We start from the raw sequence: 12,033 nt of genomic DNA on the forward strand, positions 1-12,033 counted from the left end.
ATTCTTTTCAGTACACACTACTACATAAGTGTACATGAACATATTCACATCCTATATATATATATATATATATATATATATATATATATATATATATATATATATATATATATATATATATATTATACTATTCCAAACTGAACAATTCTAAACTGAACAAATATTGACGTACAAGCGAAAATCCATCCAACTAAACAATGTAGGTATAGGTTGTGTCGCGCGAGACGTCGTTCTGTAATCATAGAACAGAAACTCCACCACCAAATGAATCTACGATCGTGCCACCGTCTCTTCCTCCGGCGGCCACGTAAGGCAGCATCGCACCTTCCTCCCGCCTCACCTCCACCGACGCCCCTACCTCCAGCCACGCCTCCACCGCCACCCCTTCCTCATGCGTTTAACACGTAAACAATACGATAAGAACTCCAGTAATAGATTTAAGCACGCGACCAACGTCACAAGGTTAATATCTCTCTATACTTTTCATATTTGGAAGGTATACACATAAAATACAATTGTCATTATATTTACATCATACTGGAAGGTATAGTAGAATTTTGATATTTTGGTCTTTTTGAAAAACTTATTTTATAAATAGATCCGTGAAAAAACTTATTGCACAAAAACCTTTTGGCCGTGCCAATGTCATTGGCGTCGTGACGGCACCAATGACATTGGCGCCGTCCTCCAAATGATTTTGTTGAGTTCGTATGGCAGGAGGACGGCGCCAATGTCATTGGCGCCGTCCTATACAACGACGGCGACAATAACGTTGACGCGGTCAAAAAGATCTATTTATGTAATAAGTTTTTTCACAGATCTATTTATAAAATAAGTTTTTCAAAATGGCCAAAATATGAAAATTGCAGGGAAGGTATACACATAAAATCCTTCTGTCTTCAATAGCGCCAGCAATCCACAATTCACTATGCCAATCCCAATGCGCAACGACACTGTAATACACTAATACGACAAGTAGAACCTTGATCTTAGATTTATTGCATACGAGCAGGAAATGTACGGTAGCTGTCGTCGATATTCAAGTCGAACCGGAGGTGGGGGATTGGAAGATGTCCGGCTTGCGTTTATCCATCAGGGCGGTGAGCGCGACGTCCAGCTTCTTCTCAAGCGCAACCTCCTTTGCCATGTACTCCAACTTGAGCTTCACCTTTTTCTGTTCATACAATTTGATCAGTTTGTCTCGCTCACTTTCGAATTCCTCGACGTCCTTCACCTGGCAGTCTATAAACTTCTGAATCTCTTCCTTCCTGTGCAACAAAACAATCTCGGCTAGTTAGATGCAGAGCATTTCAATTCCAAGTGGACAGCTCAAAATTTATATATATATATATATATATATATATATATATATATATATATATATATATATATATATATATATATATATATAAACAAAGTTGCACACCTTTGCCTGCGATCTTCAGTACTTCCAGAGACAACTTCACTCCGTCTAGCCTTTTTTCGCTCCTCTTGCAGCAACTGCTCAAACTTAATTTCCATCTCCTCTGCGGCCTTGTGAATTCTTTCAATTTGATCTTGATAAAATTGCTCCTGGAGCTTCATCTGCGAAGAATAGAATGCCAAGGTGAACAAGGATATGTGGCAGTTTCAATTTCAGGAGGGGTCCCCAGCAAATTTCTAATAAATAACAAGAATCATAAGATAAATAAATATGCTAGCAAAAAAGAATGTTCATTAGGGTAACCGTTAAGCAACCACACCTCATTCTTGTACTCCAAGTGCTTCTCTTTGGACTTTTTCCTGACATTTTTATTCTCCTCCATTGCCTCCCGACGTTTCTGGGTAACAACACCCAATTTTTCCTCCACTAATTTAGAGTGCTGCTCTTTCTTAACCATTATGTTTTTCAGAGAATTCAGTTTTTGGTTGTCTTCATCCATCTGCTTCATTTGGGTAACAACCATCTCATTATAAGATCTCATCTTGTATTTCAAACAAGTTTTCCCTGAAAATTTGTAACAGAATGAGGAAAGGGTTTCAATTTATATAATAAAGCTTACCATAGGATAGCCAAGATAAGAAAACAAAGAAAATACTGAAGGCCATTTCAATTGATGCGTAGGCACATGAGTGGTGCATTTTGTTGTGAAGATATTTGAAAGGTCCATGCTTTCATTAAAAGGTTCAAAAAGGACCTGTTTATTCCAAACAAAGGCACCACTTCCCTTTCCTGAAACGTTGACAAACATCAACGTTTTGAGAGAAATGAGGCTGGTGAGCGACCCTCGCGCTCGTCCTCCCGCATCAGCTCCGTTCGCAGCGGGGGCCCCCCCGCCGGCCGGCGGAGCCCACACCTTCCCTGTCCCGCTCCTGGAGCGAGGTCGTCCACTCGACGACGGGCCACATGTCAAACGCGGAGGGAGATGGCTGGTTCCGTGTCCAACGGAAAATTCGAGTTAGGGCAGAGAAGTTAAGGCGCGCGGCCGGCCAACCACCGGCCGGCCACCAACCTGCATTCAATCCAAGATCAATACCCCACTGGCTAGCCGGCCGTTGCTACAAATGTCTGGGTTTGGGGCACATCAAGGCGGCCTGTCAGGGTGAGAGGAGGTGTTACTCCTGCTGGTTCCCAGGGCACATCGATAGGTTTTGCCCGGAGAAGAAGAAGACTAAGGTGCGCCAGACGGTTGTGAGACCAGAGAAAAAAGCGAAGCATCTCCCACCGCCCTGGTGGCTAAGAAGCTGTGCTCAATGGAGGCGAACTGCGGTGATCCCTCGAGGCGGCCTGGAGTTAGGCGCTTTGTAGCCCCATGGACTGCCGGGATGTCGGATAGAGAGGCCACCCTCTCGCCCCACGCCTTGTTGGCGACAGTTAGGGGGAACCGCCTCCCCCTCTCCCCGGCGGCCTTGGTGGCAGCGTTGGAGAATCGTTGTGCGGTGCACCGCGACAACGTTCGGGTCGAGGTCTGTGCCCCACATGATTTCTTGGTGACTTTCGCCAACCCGGACGACGCCAACAGGGTCGTTCTGCTGTTCTCCGGCAACATGTGGATCAGAGGATGCCGCATCGACTTCTGCCACTGGAGTAGATGGGCGGCGGCTGGGAGCTCGGAGATGAAATACCTCGTCAAGCTGGGGGTGGAGGGGTTGCCGACGCACGCTTGGGAGGAGGAGTTGATCAAGATTCTCTTGGCTAACTAGCGTTGCCACCTCGTCGAGCTTTTGCCCCCGGCGGATGCGCGCACCCTCGAGGTCTTGGCCTGGGCGGCTAATCCAGACGAGATACCCAAGGAGGCCTTGCTGGCCATCTCGGACTCCCTGCTGGTCCGGCCAGCGAGGGCGCCAGATTCCATGGATGAGATCGCCACCGAGATGGAGAAGGCGGCATCGCCAACGTCACCACCAGCCCCACCCACCGAAAAGCGGTGCTTGGAATACACTCTACTGGTACATCTAATGGAGATCGTCGACCCCAACCCGGCGCCGCCGATCGGGTGGGAGGCCCACCTCGACCTGACGCGGCGTAGCGACGACGACGACGACGACCAGCTCGGTCGGGGCCCTCGCCACTTCACCCTTCAATGCCACCCCGGCAGGGTGGACGGGACGGGCCCCACCCGGAGAAGCATGGGCGGTAGCCAACCGTTCGGAGGACGTCCAAATGGCACCACCGGCGGCTTTCCACATCAAGCGGTTAAGGGCCACAAGCATACAAGCAAACAGCCGCCAACTGAGGAGAAGGCATTGTTGCTGCTAAAAGCGCCGGCAATGGAGACCGCGGTAGACGCCGTGGCCACCATCATCGGCGCCCCGACTATGATCAGCGACGACCCCAAGCTCCCCGAGAACCAGGGGTACCGCTTCGGCGACGACAACCCTAAGCTCCCTGAGGAGCAGGGGTTCTTCCTCTTCAGCAATGACAAAGATAAGTTCACCGAGGAAAAAAAATCCATGGCCAGCGCAGTCTCGGCCTGCATGGTGGCAGAGCTGTTTCTCCCGGCGGCAGCGGTGCCGCCGTCGTCGCCGCCGCCGGTCATGCTGCTCCCAATCAACTCCCCACCGGGCCCACTCCAAGTCCAAGGCGGGGAGGCCGAGGAAGGATTGCCAAATCCCGGGCTCAGTCAGCTTTTCGCAGAGCTGACGGTGGGCGACGAGGCGACCGAGGATCTGCCGGTCGGGGAAGGGGAGGCATTAATGGCGCCAGATGGCGCATTGATGGCGAAGATTTCCTCTTGCGGCAATGAGCTGGCCGCTGAAGCGGGAAGTTTTGAACAAGATCGGAAGGCGGTTGAGGCGACTTACAAGCCGCTTCTCACTTACAGCCGACGCCGGCCCCGTCCGATGGGCCGGCCCAAAACGGCCCAACTCGATGCCTCCCTCGGCTTCAACCTGGCTGGATCGGACACCGTGGCTGACCATGGGCCGACCGGCCAGCTACATGGGAGGGCCGACGCTGATGAACCCCAGGTAGTTCAAATTGATCTGCCCGCGTTGGTCTCGAGGTTCGTCGACTCCATCACCACCTCGCCAGCGTCGTCGGTGTTGGGTCGGCCGCCGGCGTCCGAGCCGATTGCCAAGGCCCCAAGGAGGTTCATCCCACAAGACTTCACTCCTCGCCGCAGCCCCCGCATCAACAGTCAGGGGAATGGCGCTCGCAGGCATGTTGTCTCCAAAGCACAGCAAGTGATGATGAAGAAACTCGGCGTTGATGTTGAAGGTAATGACGCTGCTGCTGAGGCGACCAAGAAGTATGCCAAGCTGTTTTGCCAACCGCTTTCTACGAGCCATGTCAGGGCATTGGGGGAACTTCTGGGACTGCAGGTCGACACACCGCCGACTCCGGTACAAGCCGAAGAAGAGGAGGCCGGGTTACCTCAGGCCCAACAGGGCGCGATCGCTAGCATGTAACCGCTGGGGCAATGGATGTTGTAGCTGAAGCACTTTGTATCCCCCATAGTAGTCTTTTCTATGATAGTTTGGAACGTTCGTGGATTGAATAATGTGGCCAAAAGAGCCGTTGTAAGAGAAGTTGTGACATCAGCCAAAGCTTCCTTAGTTTGTTTGCAAGAAACCAAGTTGGATGCTATGAATCAAACCACCTTGTCTCAGATCTGTGGCCCGGGGTTCGACCAGCAAGCCTCCTTGCCAGCAGCCGGAACCCGGGGTGGTATTTTAGTGGCCTGGCAGAGCGAGGTGTTCCTGGGGAGCTTGATTAACGTTGGACAGTGGTCCATCACAATCCTTTTGCAGGAAAAGCAGGGCAACAGGTCTTGGTTTGCTACATTTGTCTATGGGCCACAGAGGGACGAGGACAAACTTTTATTCCTGCAAGAATTACAAGATGTCAAGGGCTTGTGTGGGGGCAGCTGGCTTATTGCAGGGGATTTTAATATGATTATCTCAGCAGAAGACAAAAACAATTCAAGAGTCAATAGACGAATGATGCGAGCTTTCAGAAACAGCCTCAACAGCCTAGAAGTGAAGGAGCTTTATTTGTTTGGGAGGCGATATACTTGGAGCAACGAGCAACAAATCCCAACTTTGGTTCGGCTTGACAGAGTGTTTGTCAGCACAGATTGGGAAGACTCCTTCACAGATGCGAACCTGCAAGCACTGAGCTCCTCGGCGTCGGATCACTGCCCACTTCTGCTATCAAGTGGTCAGGGAAGCACAGCCTCGCGTCATTTCCATTTTGAGAATTGCTGGACCAAAATGGAGGGCTTCCATGACATCGTCAATGAAACCTGGCTGAAGCAGGTGAACAGCGATGATCCATACATAGTATTGTATGTGAAGATGGCGAGGCTCACCAAAAATTTGCGCATCTGGGGACAGAGGAAGATTAGTTCAATCAGATTGCAACTGCAGATAGCCCACGAAGTAATCTTCCGTTTGGACCTCGCTCAAGAAACCAGACTGCTCACTCCGCTCGAACGGCGCCTGAGCGCAGCCTGCAAGGGGCGGTGTTTAGCCCTTGCGTCCCTGGAAAGAATCAGATGGCGCCAGCGCGCCAAGATCACGGCACTACGAAATGCTGGGCAGAACTTTCTTCGTATCAAGACGCTATCAAGAAGAAGAAAGCTATACATTCCACGCCTAGAGCACAACAACGAGATTGCAACCGCACAAGGGGACATGGAGGAGTTGGCAAGAAGTTTCTTTCAGCAAACTCTTGGAAGCCGACCAACCCAAGGAAGAACCCTGAACCTGACTGAACTTGGGACCAAAGTGGCAAACCTACAGGAGCTAAAAGCTGCTTTCACTGAGGAAGAAGTTTGGTCAGTGATCAAGGCACTGCCTAATGAGAAATTGCCGGGACCGGATGGCTTCACTAATTATTTCTATCAATCCTGCTGGGATTGCATCAAAGTAGATGTGATGGCAGCGCTCAACAAGTTCTATCAAGGCAACACTCAGAACCTCCGAAGACTAAATACTGCCAGCATAACCCTGTTGCCAAAAAAAGAGGGGGTGACATCCCTAACTGATTACCGGCCAATCAGTCTAGTTCACAGCTTCTCTAAACTGGTATCCAAAGTAATGGCAGTAAGGTTGGCAAAAAGAATGGGAGAGCTCACCTCGTTGTCACAAACAGCTTTCATCCGGGGGAGATCCATACATGAAAATTTCATTTTCGTCAGAGGTTTGGCCCTGAAGCTACACAAAGGGAGAAGAAAAGCTATCCTGCTCAAGCTTGACATTACAAAAGCCTTTGATTCAGTCTCCTGGCCCTTTCTCGCTGATCTGCTGAGGCACAGAGGCTTTGGGCACAAATGGCGAACTTGGATGGCGGCACTGTTATCAACGGCAGAAACTACGGTCAAAATCAATGGATCGGAGAGTCTTCCGTTCAAACCAACAAGGGGATTGCGACAAGGGGACCCCCTGTCGCCGTTGATGTTTGTACTTGTCATGGATGTGCTGCGAGATATTTTTTCCAAAGCTACAGACAGAGGCTTGCTATCGGCGGTCGACAGAGGTTTGCAAGGGCCAGCGATCTCCCTCTACGCAGATGACGCAGTCATCTTTTTCGCACCAACGGAGGAAAACACAATGGCAGTGAAGGGGATTCTCTCAGCCTTCGGAGAAGCCACTGGTCTCACACCAAACCTTGCAAAAAGCTCGATCTCTTCGATCCGATGCCATGACGAAGAAAAAGAAATGGTGGCTAACTTGCTCCAATGCAAAATCCAAGATTTTCCTATCACGTACCTAGGACTGCCACTATCATTGAGAAGATTGACGAGAGCTGACTTGCAACCAACAATGGATCGTTTCGCCAAAAAAGTTAGTGGATGGAAGCCGAAGCTCCTGTCCACAGGGGACCGACTCACACTGATCAACTCGGTGCTAATGGCCTTACCAGTTCACTTGTTGTCAGTCCTGGCTATGCCGCAGTGGGCGATCAAGGAAATCAACAGGAAATGCCGAAGATTCTTGTGGAAGGGGCAGGAAACAGTGAATGGAGGGCACTGCTTAGTTGCATGGGATGCAGTTTGTATGCCAAAACAGTTGGGAGGACTAGGCATCAAAGACATTAACTGCTTCGGAAAAGCATTGCGGCTGAAATGGGCAGTCCTGGCGAAAATACAGAAAGACAGGCCGTGGGCGACACTGTCGAAATACCAACACGATCGTCAACTAGATAATTTGTTCTATGCGGCAACAAATGTGCAAGTGGGGGATGGGAAGGATACAGAATTCTGGAAATCTACCTGGCTACCGTGTGGACCCATCAGACAAGCTTTCAAGGCATTGTTCTCCCATGCCTCCAAACCCAGCATGACAGTGCACCAAGGTATGCATAATCGCCATTGGATCAGAACTATCAGAGGAGCAACATCCAACAGAGCAACAGTAGAATACCTGCAACTATGGGACCATCTCGAGGACATACAGTTGGACGCAAATGGAGATGATTCTATCTTTTGGGGCCGGGAGTCTCATGGTAACTTCACGGCCTCCTCAACTTACGAGATCTTCTTCCTAGCCAAGGAACGTTTCCGATGGGGTGCTTTGTTGTGGAAGACGAGGGCCCCAACGAAAATCCGCTTCTTTATTTGGCTCACAGTGAAGGAGTGATGTTTAACAGCGGACAACTTAATGAAGCGAGGATGGCCGACACAGGTTTCTTGCCCCCTGTGCCAAGCGCCACAGGAAACTTGTCATCACCTGTTCATTAGCTGCCATTTCACAAACCAGGTCTGGGACCGGTGGAGATGCTGGACATCGGTTCCATTCCAACTGCCGAGGGAGAGTGCCATGGCAATAGACGAATGGTGGTTGACGACACGGAAGTGCTTCAAGAGAATTTCAGAAAATCCTTTGATTCCGCTTGCTTATTGATTTTTTGGCTCATCTGGAAAGAGCGAAATGCCAGAATCTTCGAAAACAAGTCGAGATCAGCGACTCAGGTTTTCAACGAGATCAGGGATGAAATTGTGACCTGGAGGGAAGCGGGTTATTTCAAACATTGTGAGGAGTAGCATACGTCTGTGACTCCCCGGCCCTGGCCGGTTTTTTCTTTTTCCTAGCCTCAGCAAACTCTGCTGAGTGTAAAACCGACCCTGTACTTGCTTTCCTCCTTAATGAAATTGGTAAAGCCCAGTCTGGGCTTCCCCGCAAAAACTTCCCTTTCCTAATTTACTATGAACAAGACATAACAGCAAACATAAAGCCAAATTTTGATACACAGTTAGACTACGATGAATGACAGATTGACAGGTTGCCAACTTGCCATGCATGTGAAGAAATCAACCTGTCAATGTGTCAAGGGTTGAACGTAACCCAAATGCGATGTTCAGCAATTAATTAATCTTATAAAAGAAATGATACAAGAACAAAAATAAGTTTCATTCACCATATAAATCATCTTTGCTTTCTTAAGTTAAGAAAGATACAAGAGGAAAAACAAGCACATGCTTCCTATTTGCACAAAGGTAATGAAACCTTAGGACCCATTACCATGTTGCAATTCAGCATAGTCTAGACATTTTAATTTGCAAGAAACGTTTTTTTTTTAGAATAGGCTGCATTGGACTCTAGCTGAACCCAACGAGGAAGAATCTATACCTAGCATAAATCAAGGGATGCCATGTTCTTCCTAGAACAAGAAGGGGAACTTCGTTTTGAATGGAAATACAAATAGACATTCATGCTTTCAAGTAGTAGAGAAACTACCAGAAAGCTACCCAGCCGATGAGCATTATTGTGTATACTACAATAACATACTCCATAATAAAAATAAAATGAAGGTATGAAACCAGTTGGAGTGAAACATTAGTGAAAACATATTGTGGTAAATAATACCAACAACGATCACATTCCAACAAAGAGGAAGAATAGAATATACAGCTTATCATTAGAAAGCAAGCTAGTATTTGGCATGAGCACATCATAGAGGTGTTCAATCATAACTGGCGACAGATAGAAAGAATTCAGGAGATAAAAACTAATGAAAGAAGGTTATTATCAAATGAATGACAATTGCACCAAAGACACAACATTAATTAATCAAATGAATGGACAACAGTTAGATGGCTTACTGTGGCAATGTCTATTGAAATTCTCCATGTCATGTTTTCTAGCTAAGAAACCATACAGCTCCCTTTCCCCACCACCACCAGGTAAGAATTTAACCTTGTGATTCTTCTGCCATGCATGCCTGTCTGTTCGTTGATGAACAAAGTGCTCATGCAAACGTTCTGCTTCTGTATAGCCCACAGCCGAGCTCTCAAATATTAGCACACTCATGCCACGGTGCCCTTTTGGGCCATAGGCATGATGTGCTTTGCTTACAGCATATTCACTGAAATAATCAATTAGCTCTTGCTTCCCCATGCCTTTCCACTATAACAAGTCAAGGAAGAAACATTAATTAGAATGCAATAAATCTAAAGTCTGTACAGCTTAAAAGATAGATCACATGTATGTTCTTTTACAGTTGCCTCCAACTGGTTGGCCAACTATGCCTAGACAATCCTGAGTAATATCCATATTTATGTTTCTCTGCAGTGGAGTATGAATGCAAACAAAGCATAATAAAGAAAACTATAATAGGTTTGATTGCAGTTTTATGCTATTTCAATATTGTACATATTTTAAACCTTCAACACAGACTTTTTTTTGCTACTACATAATATAACTAATATAAAAATGATAATTGAAATAAGATGATAATGAAGATAAACCATATCAGTGGATCCATATTACAGTGCACATGAAAACTTTCTGATATTTAAATAATGGAAACCATCATATTTCCCTTCATAATTGCTCATGAAGGATGTATTCACATTTTATTTGTCAACAATAGATAAAAAAAATTCACCAGAACAGTACGCAAAAAAACCACTCTTATTTCTTTAATTTTGCTACACATTGAATACAACTGATTAGCTTAGACAACCATAAAGTTATGAGTGCAGTTTAGGTTTCAGTAAATCCATATGCATCCTTCGAACCTAAAATTAAGTGACATTCAAAACAAATAAAAAATGTGACCCGATACAACACTATAGTAAATAATTAAACAACATAAGTTAGAATAGGCCAGAAAAACTTCTAGACATAATGCAACAGAAAACGATATAGAACAGCAAAATATTTATTAGCTCGAGCAAGAAATAGAAAGCACAACCTTGCCATCCTCATCTTGTTCCAATCGAGTATTCATAACAACCACCGCCGGTGGCCATACTATCTGTTGATCAGTGTTTTCTCGCAATCCCTTCCAGATTCCAAAAAACTCACCAGATGGTGCCACTGAAACTCCCCTAGGATACAGCTCCTCTTCCAGCAATCCAGCCAATTCTGCGTGAAGCTTAAACTTTTTAGAACCCCTTGCTCTAGCATGATCCATCAAAGGTTGTAACCCTATGTACCAGGAAACTCCATCACGTACATTTTTGCACGCTGGACAATGCCAGGGCATAGTCTTTTCATTTATCTAGTCAACACTTAACGTCTCCATAAGTTAAGTGTCTACTATATACAAAGGTGAGGCAGTTAACTTATGTATAAAAACGTTTACAAAAAATACACCGTTTAGCAGTTCAGAAAACATGTGAGTAAAAGCCGAGAAATAATCTGACCCAAAAGCACGATCCAAGACAAATCCACACCGATCAAATTTATAAATCTAACAAAAAATATCATACATACAAAAACAGCAAAGGTCCATAAAGCTTTGCTGCAATTATCCCCAAACGCTGCCTACTTTCCTCTTTGTTTTAGACAATATGCATGCTTACTTCCTAGGGAGTAGTAGAATTGCAGAATGCAGTGCAGTTAATTGGCAGAGGCCCAGGGAAGCAGATGCACTCATGCACATGACAATATCCCGCATACGACTACGAGGCCACCCACCGCCCTGAAACCTTCCTACGGGGGGCAGCCATTGCGGGAGCCGATCGACCATCTCCTACCAACCCGCCGATCAAAGGGCGGCGCGAGCGGGGGAGTAGGGGGGGAGAGAGAGAGAGCTCACCGGCCGAGCTGTCGCCGCCGCGGCCACCGCCGCCGCCGGGCATCTCCAGACCGGGGGGGGGGGGGGAGGGGTGAGGCCGTGAGGAGCGAGGTCCGTTGGGAGAGCAGTGCAGGAGTGGAGTGGGAGTACTGCAGCGCACCACAGGACCAGTGTACCACTGTCACTGACAAGTGGGGGCCGGAATGGGTGGGCCTAATGGCCCCACATGACAGTGGATCTGGTGTGGCGTGCGTGTGGGATTTGGGAGTGGACGCGCTGCTGCTTGACTTGAGTAGCCTCGACGACTCCGACTCTTAGACTAGTGTGAAAACGAACGAACAAACGAACTAACCAGTTTTCAGCGTCTTGGCGGTTCACAAACTGTACATGTACAGGATAGGAATTACGAAAAGATTCAAACAACACACACCTATAGATGGATACCAGTAAGGAGCTGTTTGGTCGGGATGATTTTGGTCCGTATCTGTTACCAGCGCTAACTGATTTCGTTACAATTGTTTATTTTAGATGACCCGTTATCGAATACATGGGGATTGGATAAGGGCCCAATACAAAATTGTTAC

General features: G+C 47.2%; 1 protein-coding gene across 1 annotated transcript; it reads right to left on the reverse strand.

The window, feature by feature from the left end:
* Positions 1-750: 750 nt before the first annotated feature.
* Positions 751-11,497, reverse strand: LOC102703919 (protein SUPPRESSOR OF GENE SILENCING 3 homolog). Its single transcript, XM_006664352.3, has 6 exons — positions 11,471-11,497; positions 10,622-10,794; positions 9,528-9,831; positions 1,743-1,987; positions 1,427-1,584; positions 751-1,268 (listed from the first exon to the last, which is right to left on the reverse strand). The coding sequence occupies exons 2-6, from the start codon at positions 10,655-10,657 to the stop codon at positions 1,040-1,042; spliced, it is 972 nt and encodes a 323-aa protein (XP_006664415.2). The 5' UTR covers positions 10,658-10,794; positions 11,471-11,497; the 3' UTR covers positions 751-1,039.
* Between the last annotated feature and the right edge of the window lie 536 nt (positions 11,498-12,033).

This window comes from Oryza brachyantha, chromosome 12 (genome assembly GCF_000231095.2).
Source record: "Oryza brachyantha chromosome 12, ObraRS2, whole genome shotgun sequence".
Taxonomy (NCBI): Eukaryota; Viridiplantae; Streptophyta; class Magnoliopsida; order Poales; family Poaceae; genus Oryza; species Oryza brachyantha.

What these genes read in the sequence shown, in the direction of transcription:
- LOC102703919 (XM_006664352.3), bottom strand. Translation starts at nt 10,657, where the DNA reads ATGAATACTCGATTGGAACAAGATGAGGATGGCAAG. An exon ending in AACAAGATGAGGATGGCAAG is followed by an intron (nt 9,832 to 10,621) that starts GTTGTGCTTTCT and finishes GACTTGTTATAG; the next exon opens with TGGAAAGGCATGGGGAAGCA. An exon ending in ACTGAAGATCGCAGGCAAAG is followed by an intron (nt 1,269 to 1,426) that starts GTGTGCAACTTT and finishes TTTGTTGCACAG; the next exon opens with GAAGGAAGAGATTCAGAAGT.